We start from the raw sequence: 11,981 nt of genomic DNA on the forward strand, positions 1-11,981 counted from the left end.
AAAAGGATCTGTTTGTATCCTCTGTTTTAGGTTGCTTACCTTGGTGGGTGTTTTTCCTTTTTTTTTTTTTTTTTTAATATCTCTTATCTTTTGCCCCAGTGCTGGAAGTGAAATAATAAATAGCTTTTGCATGGCTCATATTCCAACACTTGTTAGCTTCTGTTTCTGACCCTCAAAGGCAGTTACATTCCTTAAAAGTTTCTTTCCTTAAAAGTTAAATTCCTTTTGGTCTTCAATCCATAATTCTGCCTATCTGCTATCTCTACTAGTGGCCTAATCCTTCAACCTCCACATCAGAAAAACCCCCACTGTGGTTTAATCGGAGATTTTCTTGCATTAAGACTACTCAATTAGGCAGCAAACACATGATGCCCCTCCCCATTGTACCAAGACTCACAAAGCAAGGATCTCACTTGGATTCTCACATCTTCCTTGGCTTGTGTGTGTAGAGCAGTTTTGAATTTGTAATGGTTTAGTATTGGAGTTTAGAGATGACGATTTCTGGTCTTTAGTACAAACTTAATGACAAAATATTGTTGGCTATGAAAGGGCTGCTTTGCTAGAATCAGCCTGTCCAGAGAACAGCTGGCTACAGCTGTAAAAATCCACTCCTATGCTGAAAATAACTTGTACAGTGAGAACCCTTGCTAAAAATATATTCAACAGAAAAGCTAGCTGGAGGTTATAAAATTCAACAACTTTATTATGAACAATTTGAGATGTGAGTTTATCACAGTCCAGACTTGTGGCCATCAGTGGAGCAGCACTGGGGCGAAGTTGGCCCGCCAGTCCTAGGGTTTTGAAAATAAGCTGACAGAGAAACAGAATGGATTCTAACCCATCGCAATCCAGAGGGGATCATAACAATCTTTTAACAGAACGTTTTCACAACCTTCAAAGGCTTCACTGTGAACTCTATACAACAGCAGGTACTTTTTTCACTACCCTTAAGCCTATGGGCAATATTTAGCGTACAAGCAAAATGCCAAGCTTTTAAAGAGACTTTGTAGCAAAATTCAGCAGCTGTTTAGCTTGCCAGAAATATTTTCCTTGTTTTTGTCGAAATCTTGAATGAAAGCAAAATGTTTCTTTAAAAACACCTTCCCTATCATAAATGACTGCTCTTCCAATTTCTCGTTCTGCCTCTTGGATGTTACTATGGAGGCCTGGACCTCTCTTGTTTGAACACATGCTCCTCCTGCCAGAGGGTGCCTATTGTGGGCACACGCCATCTCTCTGTATTTTAGCAACTCTCCTGAAGTTTTAAAGTGTTTATCTTACACAGCTGAAAGTCTCCTCCTGTTTCATGAGCTCTACACTGGAATGCAGTGGAAGAGACCCAGAGCCTGTGGCCACCCAGATTAGAGGTTTTTGTAATAAGGTCCCTATATGGTTTTGTTAGAGACTTCAGCTCTGTCTCTGTCTGTCTCTGCTCCTTGTTTGGGAGGCTAGTGGGAGGAGAAGAGCTGAAGGGGCTATATAACCTCAGAGCTTTTAGATACAGAGTGCACCATCCCAGAGCAGCTATCCCCAGCCAAGCGCTATCAGGGTAAGTGGCACTGAACAAATAGCATGATTTACAGATTGCTGGAGGACTTCAATTAAATGATGTCAAATGGAAGCTATTCAGCAGGATGTACTGCTGTGCTGTAGTTTGCTTAAGCAAACTTACTTACTAGAGTTGAATTGATAAAATGCTTGTAATATCTATAGAGTTGTCTATTTTATAGCACTTCTGAAAGGAAAAGAAAAGTTCTACCTGATAATTTTGCTGATTCCACCAGCACTCCAGCAATTGTATAAAGACAGAGTCTGTGTAATGCCACATATTCGTGTTTAAATGAACCCGTGTGACCTTGGGGTGTTAGTTTGGGACAGAACAGGGTTCCTGAAGGGGTATGTAGTAGTGTTTCTCAGCAGGTTTGCTTCAGTGCTGTTAACTCAGTGTAAGGTGATGCGTTTTGGGGAATGTGACTGTAAAAAGAGCTGGAAGTGTGCAAATTAGCACTGTCTAATAGGATGCAATGAGGATGCGTGTGTATTCATCCTTGTCTCTATGTATATAAAACTACTGTTCTGTAAAATGCCAAACATTTCATTACGGAACAGGCTACACAGTATTTCTTGTGGGGCTGGAGTTCTCTTAATAGTTTGTTGTGGAGATTGGTGAGGTGATCGGTTATCTTTAGATGTAAAGCAGGTAGAAGAAAGAGGCTAAATACTGTATTAATTACTTGGGAGAACAATTTCCTTTCTTCCACAGTACTGAGTGACATTTACTGCTGCAAGATGTTGCTACTGCATGCCATGGCAGTCCTGAGCTGTAACTCACTGGTTGGCAGCAAAGCGCCCTGTCTGAAATCATTCAGCTTTGATTTTTCAACTTTTTGTGCTTTATTACTAAATATGGTTTTCATTTAGAGTCTACTAAGCTCAGAAATGTAGCCTTTCCTGCCCCCTTCTTTCCCCTCCCCCAAGTGATTTTTGGCATTGCATTAGCTGCATGGGTTTGAGCAAACCCCCTGACCTCGAACTCTGTTCCAAAAACAGACGGTTGAAAAGCCTATTTCCTAATTAGGAAATGGTTTGTCCAAACCAGTCTGTTTATTCATGCTAGATAACAATTGTACTCCATTCAGTAAATGTTTGAATATAAAGAACCTGTTTTCCCAGGAGTTTAATAAGTGCAAAAATTGCAATCTACTTTCCTTTCCTAATAATAATGGTAAAATATCTGGAGTACATCAAGTTAGGATTTCCCTGTCCTTGTCTTCTCCTGGGAGCTATGCCCATGCAGCCTGCAGGAGCAGGGCTGCAGCCATGTCTCGTGGCTGCCTGGCCGGGGAGAGACAGAGGATTTCAGATGAAGGATTTGGGAGAACTGTCCATGCTTGTTCCATCCATTGTAGAGGCTAAACAGGTTGTGGGCTCCCTTGCTTATCGGCCATGGCTCTTGCTGACTCCATTCCCACTTTGTCCTGTGCTTCCAGTATTCCCGTGGCAGAAGGTTTTGGAGACTGCATGCAGAGCCAGCTGGTCTGTGGATGACAGCTGTCTCCTTTAGCTGTTAACACATTGCAATTTGTTGAACTCTGCATGGAAGCCCGGGCTCAGAGCTAGCCATGTGATTCCCTACCATGCTATAAATTGCGAGCAAATAGTTCTTGAGTCCTGGTATTCATGCTTGTTTCTGTAATTGACTTTAATCCAAAGCCTTCAAAGCATTTTTATTACCCACATTATCTTCCTGTTGCCAGAGGAGGAAAACAGTTTCTTTTTAATGACACAATGAGCCAACATAAATTACTCTGCCAGTCTACAAATGCAGTTCATGAGTTGCTTTGAAATGATGATAGAGCATATGCTATGGCCTGTCTTTAAAACACATACTGTCCCTGACTTCATTTTAAAGGCGGGTTATTTTTTCTGAGTGACTAGGGAAAGGCTGGAAAAGGTGCTTTTTTTTTTTTTTTTTTTTTCCTTTTTAATTGGGAAAATTTCTTCTCTTTTAAAAGGTTAAAAGTAAATTTAATTGACCATCTTCACCTGATGGGTTAATATCTGCATCAGGAAAACACCCCTGGTAGATGCATAGCATTTAATGTGGTTAGTTTTTGGGAAACCCAAGACTGAATGGGGAAGACTGAAGTGCTCTTACCTTTGACAGCTTTCCACATGTGTCAGGATTTTGTCAGGGTGACAGAAAAGCGGGGGAAGTTGTGCTGAATCTGATGCAGAGGGATCTTTGTTTTTGCAGCTGTCAGTCCAGCGTTCTCTTTTATCTCCCACCTACCCCCAGCCATGGATTTCTGTGACCAAATTTAGATAAACATTTGGTGCTCCCTGATCTGTCTGCCCATGCCGCAGGACTGGAAGTCTCCTCTGGAATCCCCTGGATAATCTCTAGTGCATACAGCCCTCCAGCAGACATGGTTGAAACCTCTCGCACTTTCAAAAGGAAGCCTGTTCCCTCGTATGGCCCCGCAGGCCTTGTGATTCCCAAACCAGTGCCATACCTCTCTTTGCTGGTGCTGGTTGCTTTTATACAGCCATCTCTCTCTTCAAGGGTGGGTCTGCTACCTGAGTATGTTTTTTGGTTTGGTGGTGGTGTTTGTTTTTTTGTTTTTGTTTTTTTAATTCTTTCCTGCTGTTTTCATAGGGCCGTTTTCTGTCTGGAGGGCCTGAGGACGTTGACGTAGAAGATGTGCGAGGAAGAGGACAGCACTGCCCTTGTTTGTGACAATGGGTCAGGGCTCTGTAAAGCCGGCTTCGCTGGGGACGATGCTCCAAGAGCAGTTTTCCCTTCCATTGTGGGTCGTCCCAGGCACCAGGTAATGAACTGCTTTGGTTATTCCATACCGGGCTTTTGTGGAAGGCTTTGCTGCCCATCCCCAGCTCTCCACCCCAGGGCCACCTTTTCCTGCGTCTGGGGCTAGGCAAGCCCTGGGTGATCTGTGTAACACAGTATTTCCAGGCAAAATGAGTCCAGCAGTGCACTCACCTGAGTCAAAGCAGGTCTCTTGCCTTGTGAGAGGAATCCTTCTGAAATTCTTCACTCCCTTCTATGCCCTCTTTTCCCTGCCCCTTAATTTTGGGTTACCCAGAGAACTTGGTGAGTAAAACTAGTTTAAAAAAACAAAACAAAAAAGCTCAACACAGAAGTATCTGGAAATTTTGACTGCCCTAAAAGCTGATGATAGGTGATGTGTGGAAAACTAAAGGAGGAAGGAGAAGTTTTCAGTCAGCTTCCTATTAACCTTCCTGACCTTATTCGTTTAGCTGTATCACAAATGGGCACCTGTCTAGGGTTGAGTTTCTTTAGCTTCAAGGTTCACATTTGAGTATATGATGCATTCCACTTGATTTTAATAGTTTGCAAAATACATTTATTATCTGAGCTGTTAAATATAGAGAGTTTCTGAGCCAGATGATCATTAGCATGAACTAGAGCAGCTTGGCTAGGCCACAACAAACTAATCCACCTAATTAGCAGATCCACCCAATTGCTTCTATGCCATCCGAGGCCCTGGTGAAGTGGAAAGAGGTAAACTGGTTGTAAGGTGCGGCACTTTATATACCCAGCAAATGCATTTTAAGTTCTTCAGGACTGGAGAAATGTCTGCCTTTCAGTTTAGCATCTAGGGCTGGGTGTCTAATTGAGGCCTCTGGGCATTACCATAATTTAAAAAATATATTCAAATGCCAGCTTCTGTAGATAGTACGAAAGGTATTAATTGCTCAAGGCATACAGTGACAGTGGAAACCAATACATATTTCTAGAACCTTTCTTAGGTTCACATATCACATAACACAGATAGTAATCACATGTGATAGGTGATCACATATCACAGATAGTATTAGTCCCCTGAAGGAAGGATCATTCCATCAAAAACTGCAAATCCAGGTTGCCTGTTTTTAAGACAGAGAGTTAGAGATGCCAAGGTTTGGAATCTGTAATGACTAAGTTCTGATAAGAGTATTATGCACTCAAAGCATCCTACTATATATTATTTTTTTTCCACTATTTCTGACTTTAACATAGAGACTAGTGTATATCCAGAGTAGTTACCAGCTTCTGGTCCATGGACCATTTCTACAGGATTCATGAAAATACCTAAAAAGAAGCCTGTACCAATAGATTTAAATTGTCTGTGTCTAATGACAATATTACAGTGTTCAAAACAAAGATTAAAAAATGTTGAAATTTAAGCTTTGGGAAATGTAAAGTGTGTATTGCTCCGTCTTGACCCTTAGATGGCACAACATCACTTTCTGCTATTACTCCACTTTATTATAGTTTAGCAGACAGTTCATCCCTAAATAGTAACAAACATTAAAACAACACTATTTTTCCGCTTTATCTTGATGCATTTAACATTGTACTTGTTCTGTTTACTTAAACTGTAGTGGAAACATGAACTCCAGAAATTTAAGTGAACTAAACATTTGATTTTGGCAACTAAAAAGCAACGAGTAATTCTCCATTCATTAGCATTCGTAAAGTATTTTGTAACTAGTATAGCTGGCAACTGGATTTATTTCACAGCTAATGTTCTATCTACTTTGTGGCACCTCTCCCTGAGAGACTAACTCCATTTGTGTTATTTTATAGGGTGTGATGGTTGGTATGGGTCAAAAAGACAGCTATGTCGGTGACGAGGCTCAAAGCAAGAGAGGAATCCTGACCTTGAAATACCCCATAGAACACGGCATCATTACAAACTGGGATGACATGGAGAAGGTATTTCAGCTTGGAAAAGTTGATGTGTATCACTGGTAAACAGAACTACTTGAACCAAATGTTTGCAGAATATCCACTAAATTTTAGATGAAAGCATCATGCCATCAAGTATGGTTTAATGAGAAGCTTGTTAACAGCAAAGGTTAACTTGCATGTAAAGCTGAAGTATCACTAGGAGCACATCAAAATAGTTATTGGGAGTTCTTTTGCTCCAGTCTGATCTATAACTCTTTGATAATTACTGGGGGAGGGTGGGGGAAGAAAGAAAAGAAAAGGAATATCTTCTATTTGCTAGTAAGGAAATGGAATTTAAGAAGGTATCTGTTTCTGCAAAAATGCAAAGCATGTACGTAATTCTGATGTGAAGGGCACTGTTTACACGCGTACTTTTTAATGCTTGAAAGATTAGCAATATTGCAGTGCAATGCATCCATTTCAGAGCCAGTATTTGGATGAAAGGCTTCCAGAACCATGTTTATAGTCATAGTCTGTACGGTTGATATAATTTCTAAGATGGTATCTCTATTTAATGTTGTGCTGTGGAAATGGGGCTATTTGGAACAGTCAGGACTTCACAACACACTGCAAGTGTGTGGAGTCACACAGGACTTACTAACTCTCATAGCACTGTAGGTTTTACTTGGAAGGAAAACCTTTCAGATGCCGAACCTATCAACCGGTCCCTAATCACCACCAGCTTGAAAACAAGCTTAGAAAAAACTTCTTGGCCTTTAGAAAGTTTCTGGTGATTTTACTTCTTATTGGTGTATTAACCTCCTCATGGCGGTCCACTTGGCCTCAGATTTTTATAGCTGGTAGGAATGAGTTGTGTGGAGGTGATAAACACAAGTTGACTTTCAGCCTCACAAACCATTTGCCTTCATTTCTTTTTATGAATTCTTGGGCTGGCCTCTACAAACCAAAAGATGAAACTGTCTTCAAGAGACCTGTTATCTATTGAACTCTACTACATAGGTCTGCGTATGTTCTAGACTTGTTCTGGAACTGTTTCACTTTCAATCACTATTGAAATAGCTTTGCTGGAATCAAGTCTCTCCTGCTTTGTCTCTTCTACTGTAAGAATAACATATTTATTTTCATTAACTTATGTGTCCTTAAAATAAGTTATATATTACTGGCAGTAACACCTGAGAATAGTGCTTTTCTTTCTACAGTTACTTTGGTAATCTCTATGAAGGCAATAAGAACAACTGCATGAGAAACATTACTAGCCTATCTCTAGGGCTGTAAGCAGAGTGCTGGGGCACAATACCTGTTTGGAAGTGATTCTGAGCTGCTGGCTGATGGTGTTTCTTTCCTTTGGCTTCTCCCATTGTCCTCAGATCTGGCATCACTCTTTCTATAATGAGCTCCGTGTTGCACCTGAAGAACACCCAACTCTGCTGACTGAAGCACCACTGAATCCCAAAGCCAACCGAGAGAAAATGACCCAAGTAAGCTCACACTAAAGCTATGGAATAATTCCAACTTTGTGAATTCAACAGGATGTCACCTTCATCATTTCAGTTAGGCATGCTGTCCAGTAGTGTCTCTCTCTTAGTTATGGAAGATGGAAAGTGCATAGTAACTACCTATCATATTTGCATATTATTACATTTACTTTAGGAAAATCAGTGTATCCACTTTGAATGTACTTGTCTGTGCAAGCTTTAGTCATCTTAATCTGGTTTTATGCCCAGGCCTATTACAAAATTATCTTTAATATGTGCATGTGTCTATATTCATACGTTAAATATATAGGCCAGATACAGGGAGATGTCTTATAGGACAAATATTTTTGGATTTAGATGTTGTATTTTCCTTCCTTGTTATTACCAACCATCAAGAAATATGAAAATCTTGTCTTCTCCCTCTCTTTCAGTAAATTGCTTCAACTAAGCTAAAACCCCTAGTGTTAAGGCCGTTATTTTAATTGCATTTCAGATTATGTTCGAGACTTTCAATGTGCCAGCCATGTATGTAGCTATTCAAGCCGTTCTGTCCCTCTATGCTTCTGGACGTACCACAGGTAGGCCTCTGGGGAAGGCGACATAGGCGTTTGAAATAGTGAAGTATGTTGATGTGCACCTGGGAATGAATCGTGTGTTATCTTCTCAAAGGGATTGTGCTTGACTCTGGGGATGGCGTCACCCACAATGTGCCAATTTATGAAGGCTATGCCCTGCCGCACGCCATCATGCGTCTGGACCTGGCTGGCCGTGACCTGACAGACTACCTCATGAAAATCCTGACGGAACGTGGCTACTCCTTTGTGACCACTGGTAAGGACATGCTGCTGACTGAGGAAGAGAGTTGTTTAATGTGCAATGTTTCTAGTGGCGTTAGAAGGAGTAGCAGTGGTTCTGCAGTTGAATAGACACAAGAAGGAATCCAACAGGAAACTCCCCTGCAAGACTAGCAGAGGATTTGTTTAAAAAATGAGGAGGGTGTTGGAGGATGAAAGGGAACAACCTGTCAACATGTCTGGGTCCTTCCCGAATGCCATTCTAAAGATTGAATCCTCTTGACAGCGGAGCGTGAAATTGTCCGTGACATCAAGGAGAAGCTGTGTTACGTGGCCCTGGACTTTGAAAATGAGATGGCCACTGCTGCCTCTTCCTCCTCTCTGGAAAAGAGCTATGAGCTTCCTGACGGTCAGGTGATCACCATTGGAAACGAACGCTTCCGCTGCCCAGAGACCCTCTTCCAGCCGTCTTTCATTGGTAGGTTGAATGATTGTTCTGCCTTGGTAAACTGCACATAAATATCAAGTCATATTTTCTGTTGGTTGTATCCCATTGCTAATTCACTCAGGCCTGTACAGAAGTGTCCTGGGTTTGGCCGGGATAGGGTTAATTTTCACAAGAAGCTGGGAGGGGGCACCGGGATGGCTGACCTGAACTAGCCAGGGGGATATTTGATACCATATGAAGTCATGCCCAGTATATAACTGGGGGAGCTGGCCAGGTGGTGGGGAAGTGCGGCCTGGGAACTGGCTGACCATAGTGTTCCGGGTGGTAAGCAATTGCATTGTGCAACACTCGCTTTTTATATTCTTTTATCAGTATTGTTGTTATTATTTCCTCTCTCCTTGTGTTGTTCTATTAAACTGTTCTTATCTCAGCCCACGAGGTTTTATCTTTTTCTTTCGATTCTCCTCCCCATCGCACTGTGGAGGAGGGGAGCAGTGAGCGAGCGGCCGTGTGGTGCTTTGTTGCTGGTTGGGCCTAAACCATGACAACAAGATGTCCTAGCACCCATTATAAAGTAATCTTTTAGAACAGCACTATTAATATTGTGGGAGGAACTCCATGTCAAACAATAAGGCAAAATGCTTTCCCAAATTAAACCCTGAATGTTTATTCCTGGCTTCTGGCATTGGGCGTATGCCATTTTGTATGTTATGCAGTTGGCTAATATGAGAAGTGTGGCCAGAAAGTCACTTTGCTAAATAGCGTGAGGATTGTAGTTTGAATGTGCTTGCAGGGAGGTTGGGGGGGGTAGGTGGGCAGGAAGCACTACTTTTATTTTTCAAAAAGATTGCTCCAAATCCTGGATCCATGGTTCATCACATTTGCAGAGCAAAGCCAAGACAACGCCATGCTAATCAACAGCCGTGAAGGCAGACTTGCAACGAGGTCACACAGAAATGCAGTGTCGGTCCTCCCAATCGGCAGAATTTCAGCTCAGAAATAGATAAAGTAGTTGCATACTTAGAGGTATTAGGACATATTTTGACTGTTCTGTCTCTGAGCTGGCTTAATTAAAAAAAAAAAAAAGAAAGAAAAAGAAAAGGAAAAAAAGCAAGCAAATGATTCCAAGACCATATAAGGAAGGAATTCTTAGGACATTTGAGAGTGCCTGCAAAAGCCTAGTGGAAACTTTACTATTCCACACTCCCAGCTTTCTTTTTAAGGAGGAGTTGTGTGCGTAAGGGGGAGAGGAGGGCTGTACACCAAGGAACTCCTAAGCAAATAATTTAGGCAGCTGCAGAATGACTTTCCAGATTTCCACAGCTCTGAAGACTGATGTCTTCCAAAGAGACACTAAAGTTCATGTTGTCAGTTCTGTGTTAACAATTTTAAGTTTCTGTATGGAGTTGCTTCCTCAGTGTTCTTCTGTACCTTTCCCAGGCATGGAGTCTGCTGGCATTCATGAAACGACTTACAACAGCATCATGAAGTGTGACATAGACATCAGAAAGGATCTTTATGCCAACAATGTGCTGTCTGGAGGCACTACAATGTACCCAGGTATTGCAGACAGGATGCAGAAGGAAATAACTGCTCTGGCTCCCAGCACTATGAAGATCAAGGTATGGTGCAATCATTTGTAGACTATTTGAGTTGGCATGTACAAAGTTGTCAAAAATCTAGTGAAACATAGCAACACTTTACAAAGTAAGTGCTTTGTACGTATTTTGAACCATGTCTGTACCTTCTAGCAAATAATCACCACCTGGTAACTATGTTGCTGGGAGAGCCTTCTCTCCTCTCATTTCCTTGTTCGTGGTGAATTCTGCCGACTGCCCTAACATGGCCAAAGAAGAATAGTGTGGACCCAGCAGCATAAATTTTGCTCTGGGGCTATATGTGAGCTTCTTCAGCCCTTTTTGGCTGATGGAGATGGGAGAGAGGAAATGCTGGTTTTGTCCTTGGCTTACAAGTTCAGAAAAGAGCGAGCCTCTGACAAGCCAATCTTTCTTCTGCTGCTTCAAATCATCTGTTCCTTGCTTTACAAACATTTTATCAGCTATACCAATAGAGTGCTCCATAGGTCACTCGTTTTTCCAAGCCCCCCTGAGCTATCATTATATGTTTCCAGAGCAATTATCATCTCCCCTTTTCTCATATGCAGCCATGAATACACAAATGCACTACTCTTACTGGGCAGACTGACTCAGGCAGAGAAACTGATGATTTAGACTCAGACTTAAATAACAACTTTTTAACTTTACTGCTTGCAGCAATGGCTAACTGTGATGCCAGGGATGACATTAGCACATAAATATAGTGGTTTTGTTAATATCAAATATCACTGCTTTAATATTTTTGTATAACAAATGTATGTTATTCACAGCAGACAGTTGTACTTAATGCTTTTATTTCTTGAACAGATCATTGCTCCTCCTGAACGTAAGTACTCCGTCTGGATTGGAGGCTCTATTCTTGCCTCCTTGTCTACTTTCCAGCAGATGTGGATCAGCAAACAGGAATATGATGAAGCTGGCCCATCCATTGTTCACCGCAAATGCTTTTAAATTGCTTTATCTTTGTATGTCTCCTTAGTGTATTACTGTGAATGTATTCAGGAAAATACATTCTTATAATTTCATTCCATAAATCCTTCATCGTAATTACTCTAATTAATTGGATACTGTGTATTTTTTTGAATAAATTTTAAATATGCTATGACATTGCTGCTCCTATTTTAAAAAAAAACCCATGCATTTGTGGAGGTACCATTACAGCTGCTTTGAAGCTCCATCTTGTGACATGAATTTGTTACTACACTGTACTGGTCTTAATAGAAAAAGTGGTACCTTTTGCTCAATGATACCAATGCTAGAAAATGCTCAGCTATCAGGCTGCACATTGTCAAAGTTTAGCCTCAGAAAACATTTTAGTCTGCAGACAGAACCAGTCTTGATTTTTCCAAAGTTCTGGGCAGTACCAAAGGAGCATAGCATCTGTTCAATATCAGGATGAGCATGTGCACTCTGCTTTGCATCTGCTCTATC

General features: G+C 41.3%; 1 protein-coding gene across 1 annotated transcript; it reads left to right on the forward strand.

Moving 5' to 3' along the window:
- The first annotated feature begins 1,527 nt into the window (after positions 1-1,527).
- On the forward strand, positions 1,528-11,655 carry ACTA2 (actin alpha 2, smooth muscle). The gene is made up of 9 exons (XM_050899170.1): positions 1,528-1,549; positions 4,160-4,331; positions 6,113-6,241; positions 7,585-7,695; positions 8,186-8,270; positions 8,362-8,523; positions 8,773-8,964; positions 10,375-10,556; positions 11,358-11,655. Exons 2-9 carry the CDS (start codon positions 4,203-4,205, stop codon positions 11,499-11,501), a joined length of 1,134 nt encoding a protein of 377 aa, XP_050755127.1. The 5' UTR covers positions 1,528-1,549; positions 4,160-4,202; the 3' UTR covers positions 11,502-11,655.
- Positions 11,656-11,981: the final 326 nt, after the last annotated feature.

This window comes from Gymnogyps californianus, chromosome 6 (genome assembly GCF_018139145.2).
Source record: "Gymnogyps californianus isolate 813 chromosome 6, ASM1813914v2, whole genome shotgun sequence".
NCBI lineage: Eukaryota > Metazoa > Chordata > Aves > Accipitriformes > Cathartidae > Gymnogyps > Gymnogyps californianus.

Excerpts from the sequence above, each read along its gene's own strand:
- ACTA2 (XM_050899170.1), top strand. The coding sequence starts at position 4,203 with ATGTGCGAGGAAGAGGACAGCACTGCCCTTGTTTGTGACAATGGGTCA. Across the intron at positions 7,696-8,185 it reads ACCGAGAGAAAATGACCCAA|ATTATGTTCGAGACTTTCAA; the intron begins GTAAGCTCACAC and ends ATTGCATTTCAG. Across the intron at positions 10,557-11,357 it reads CCAGCACTATGAAGATCAAG|ATCATTGCTCCTCCTGAACG; the intron begins GTATGGTGCAAT and ends TTTCTTGAACAG.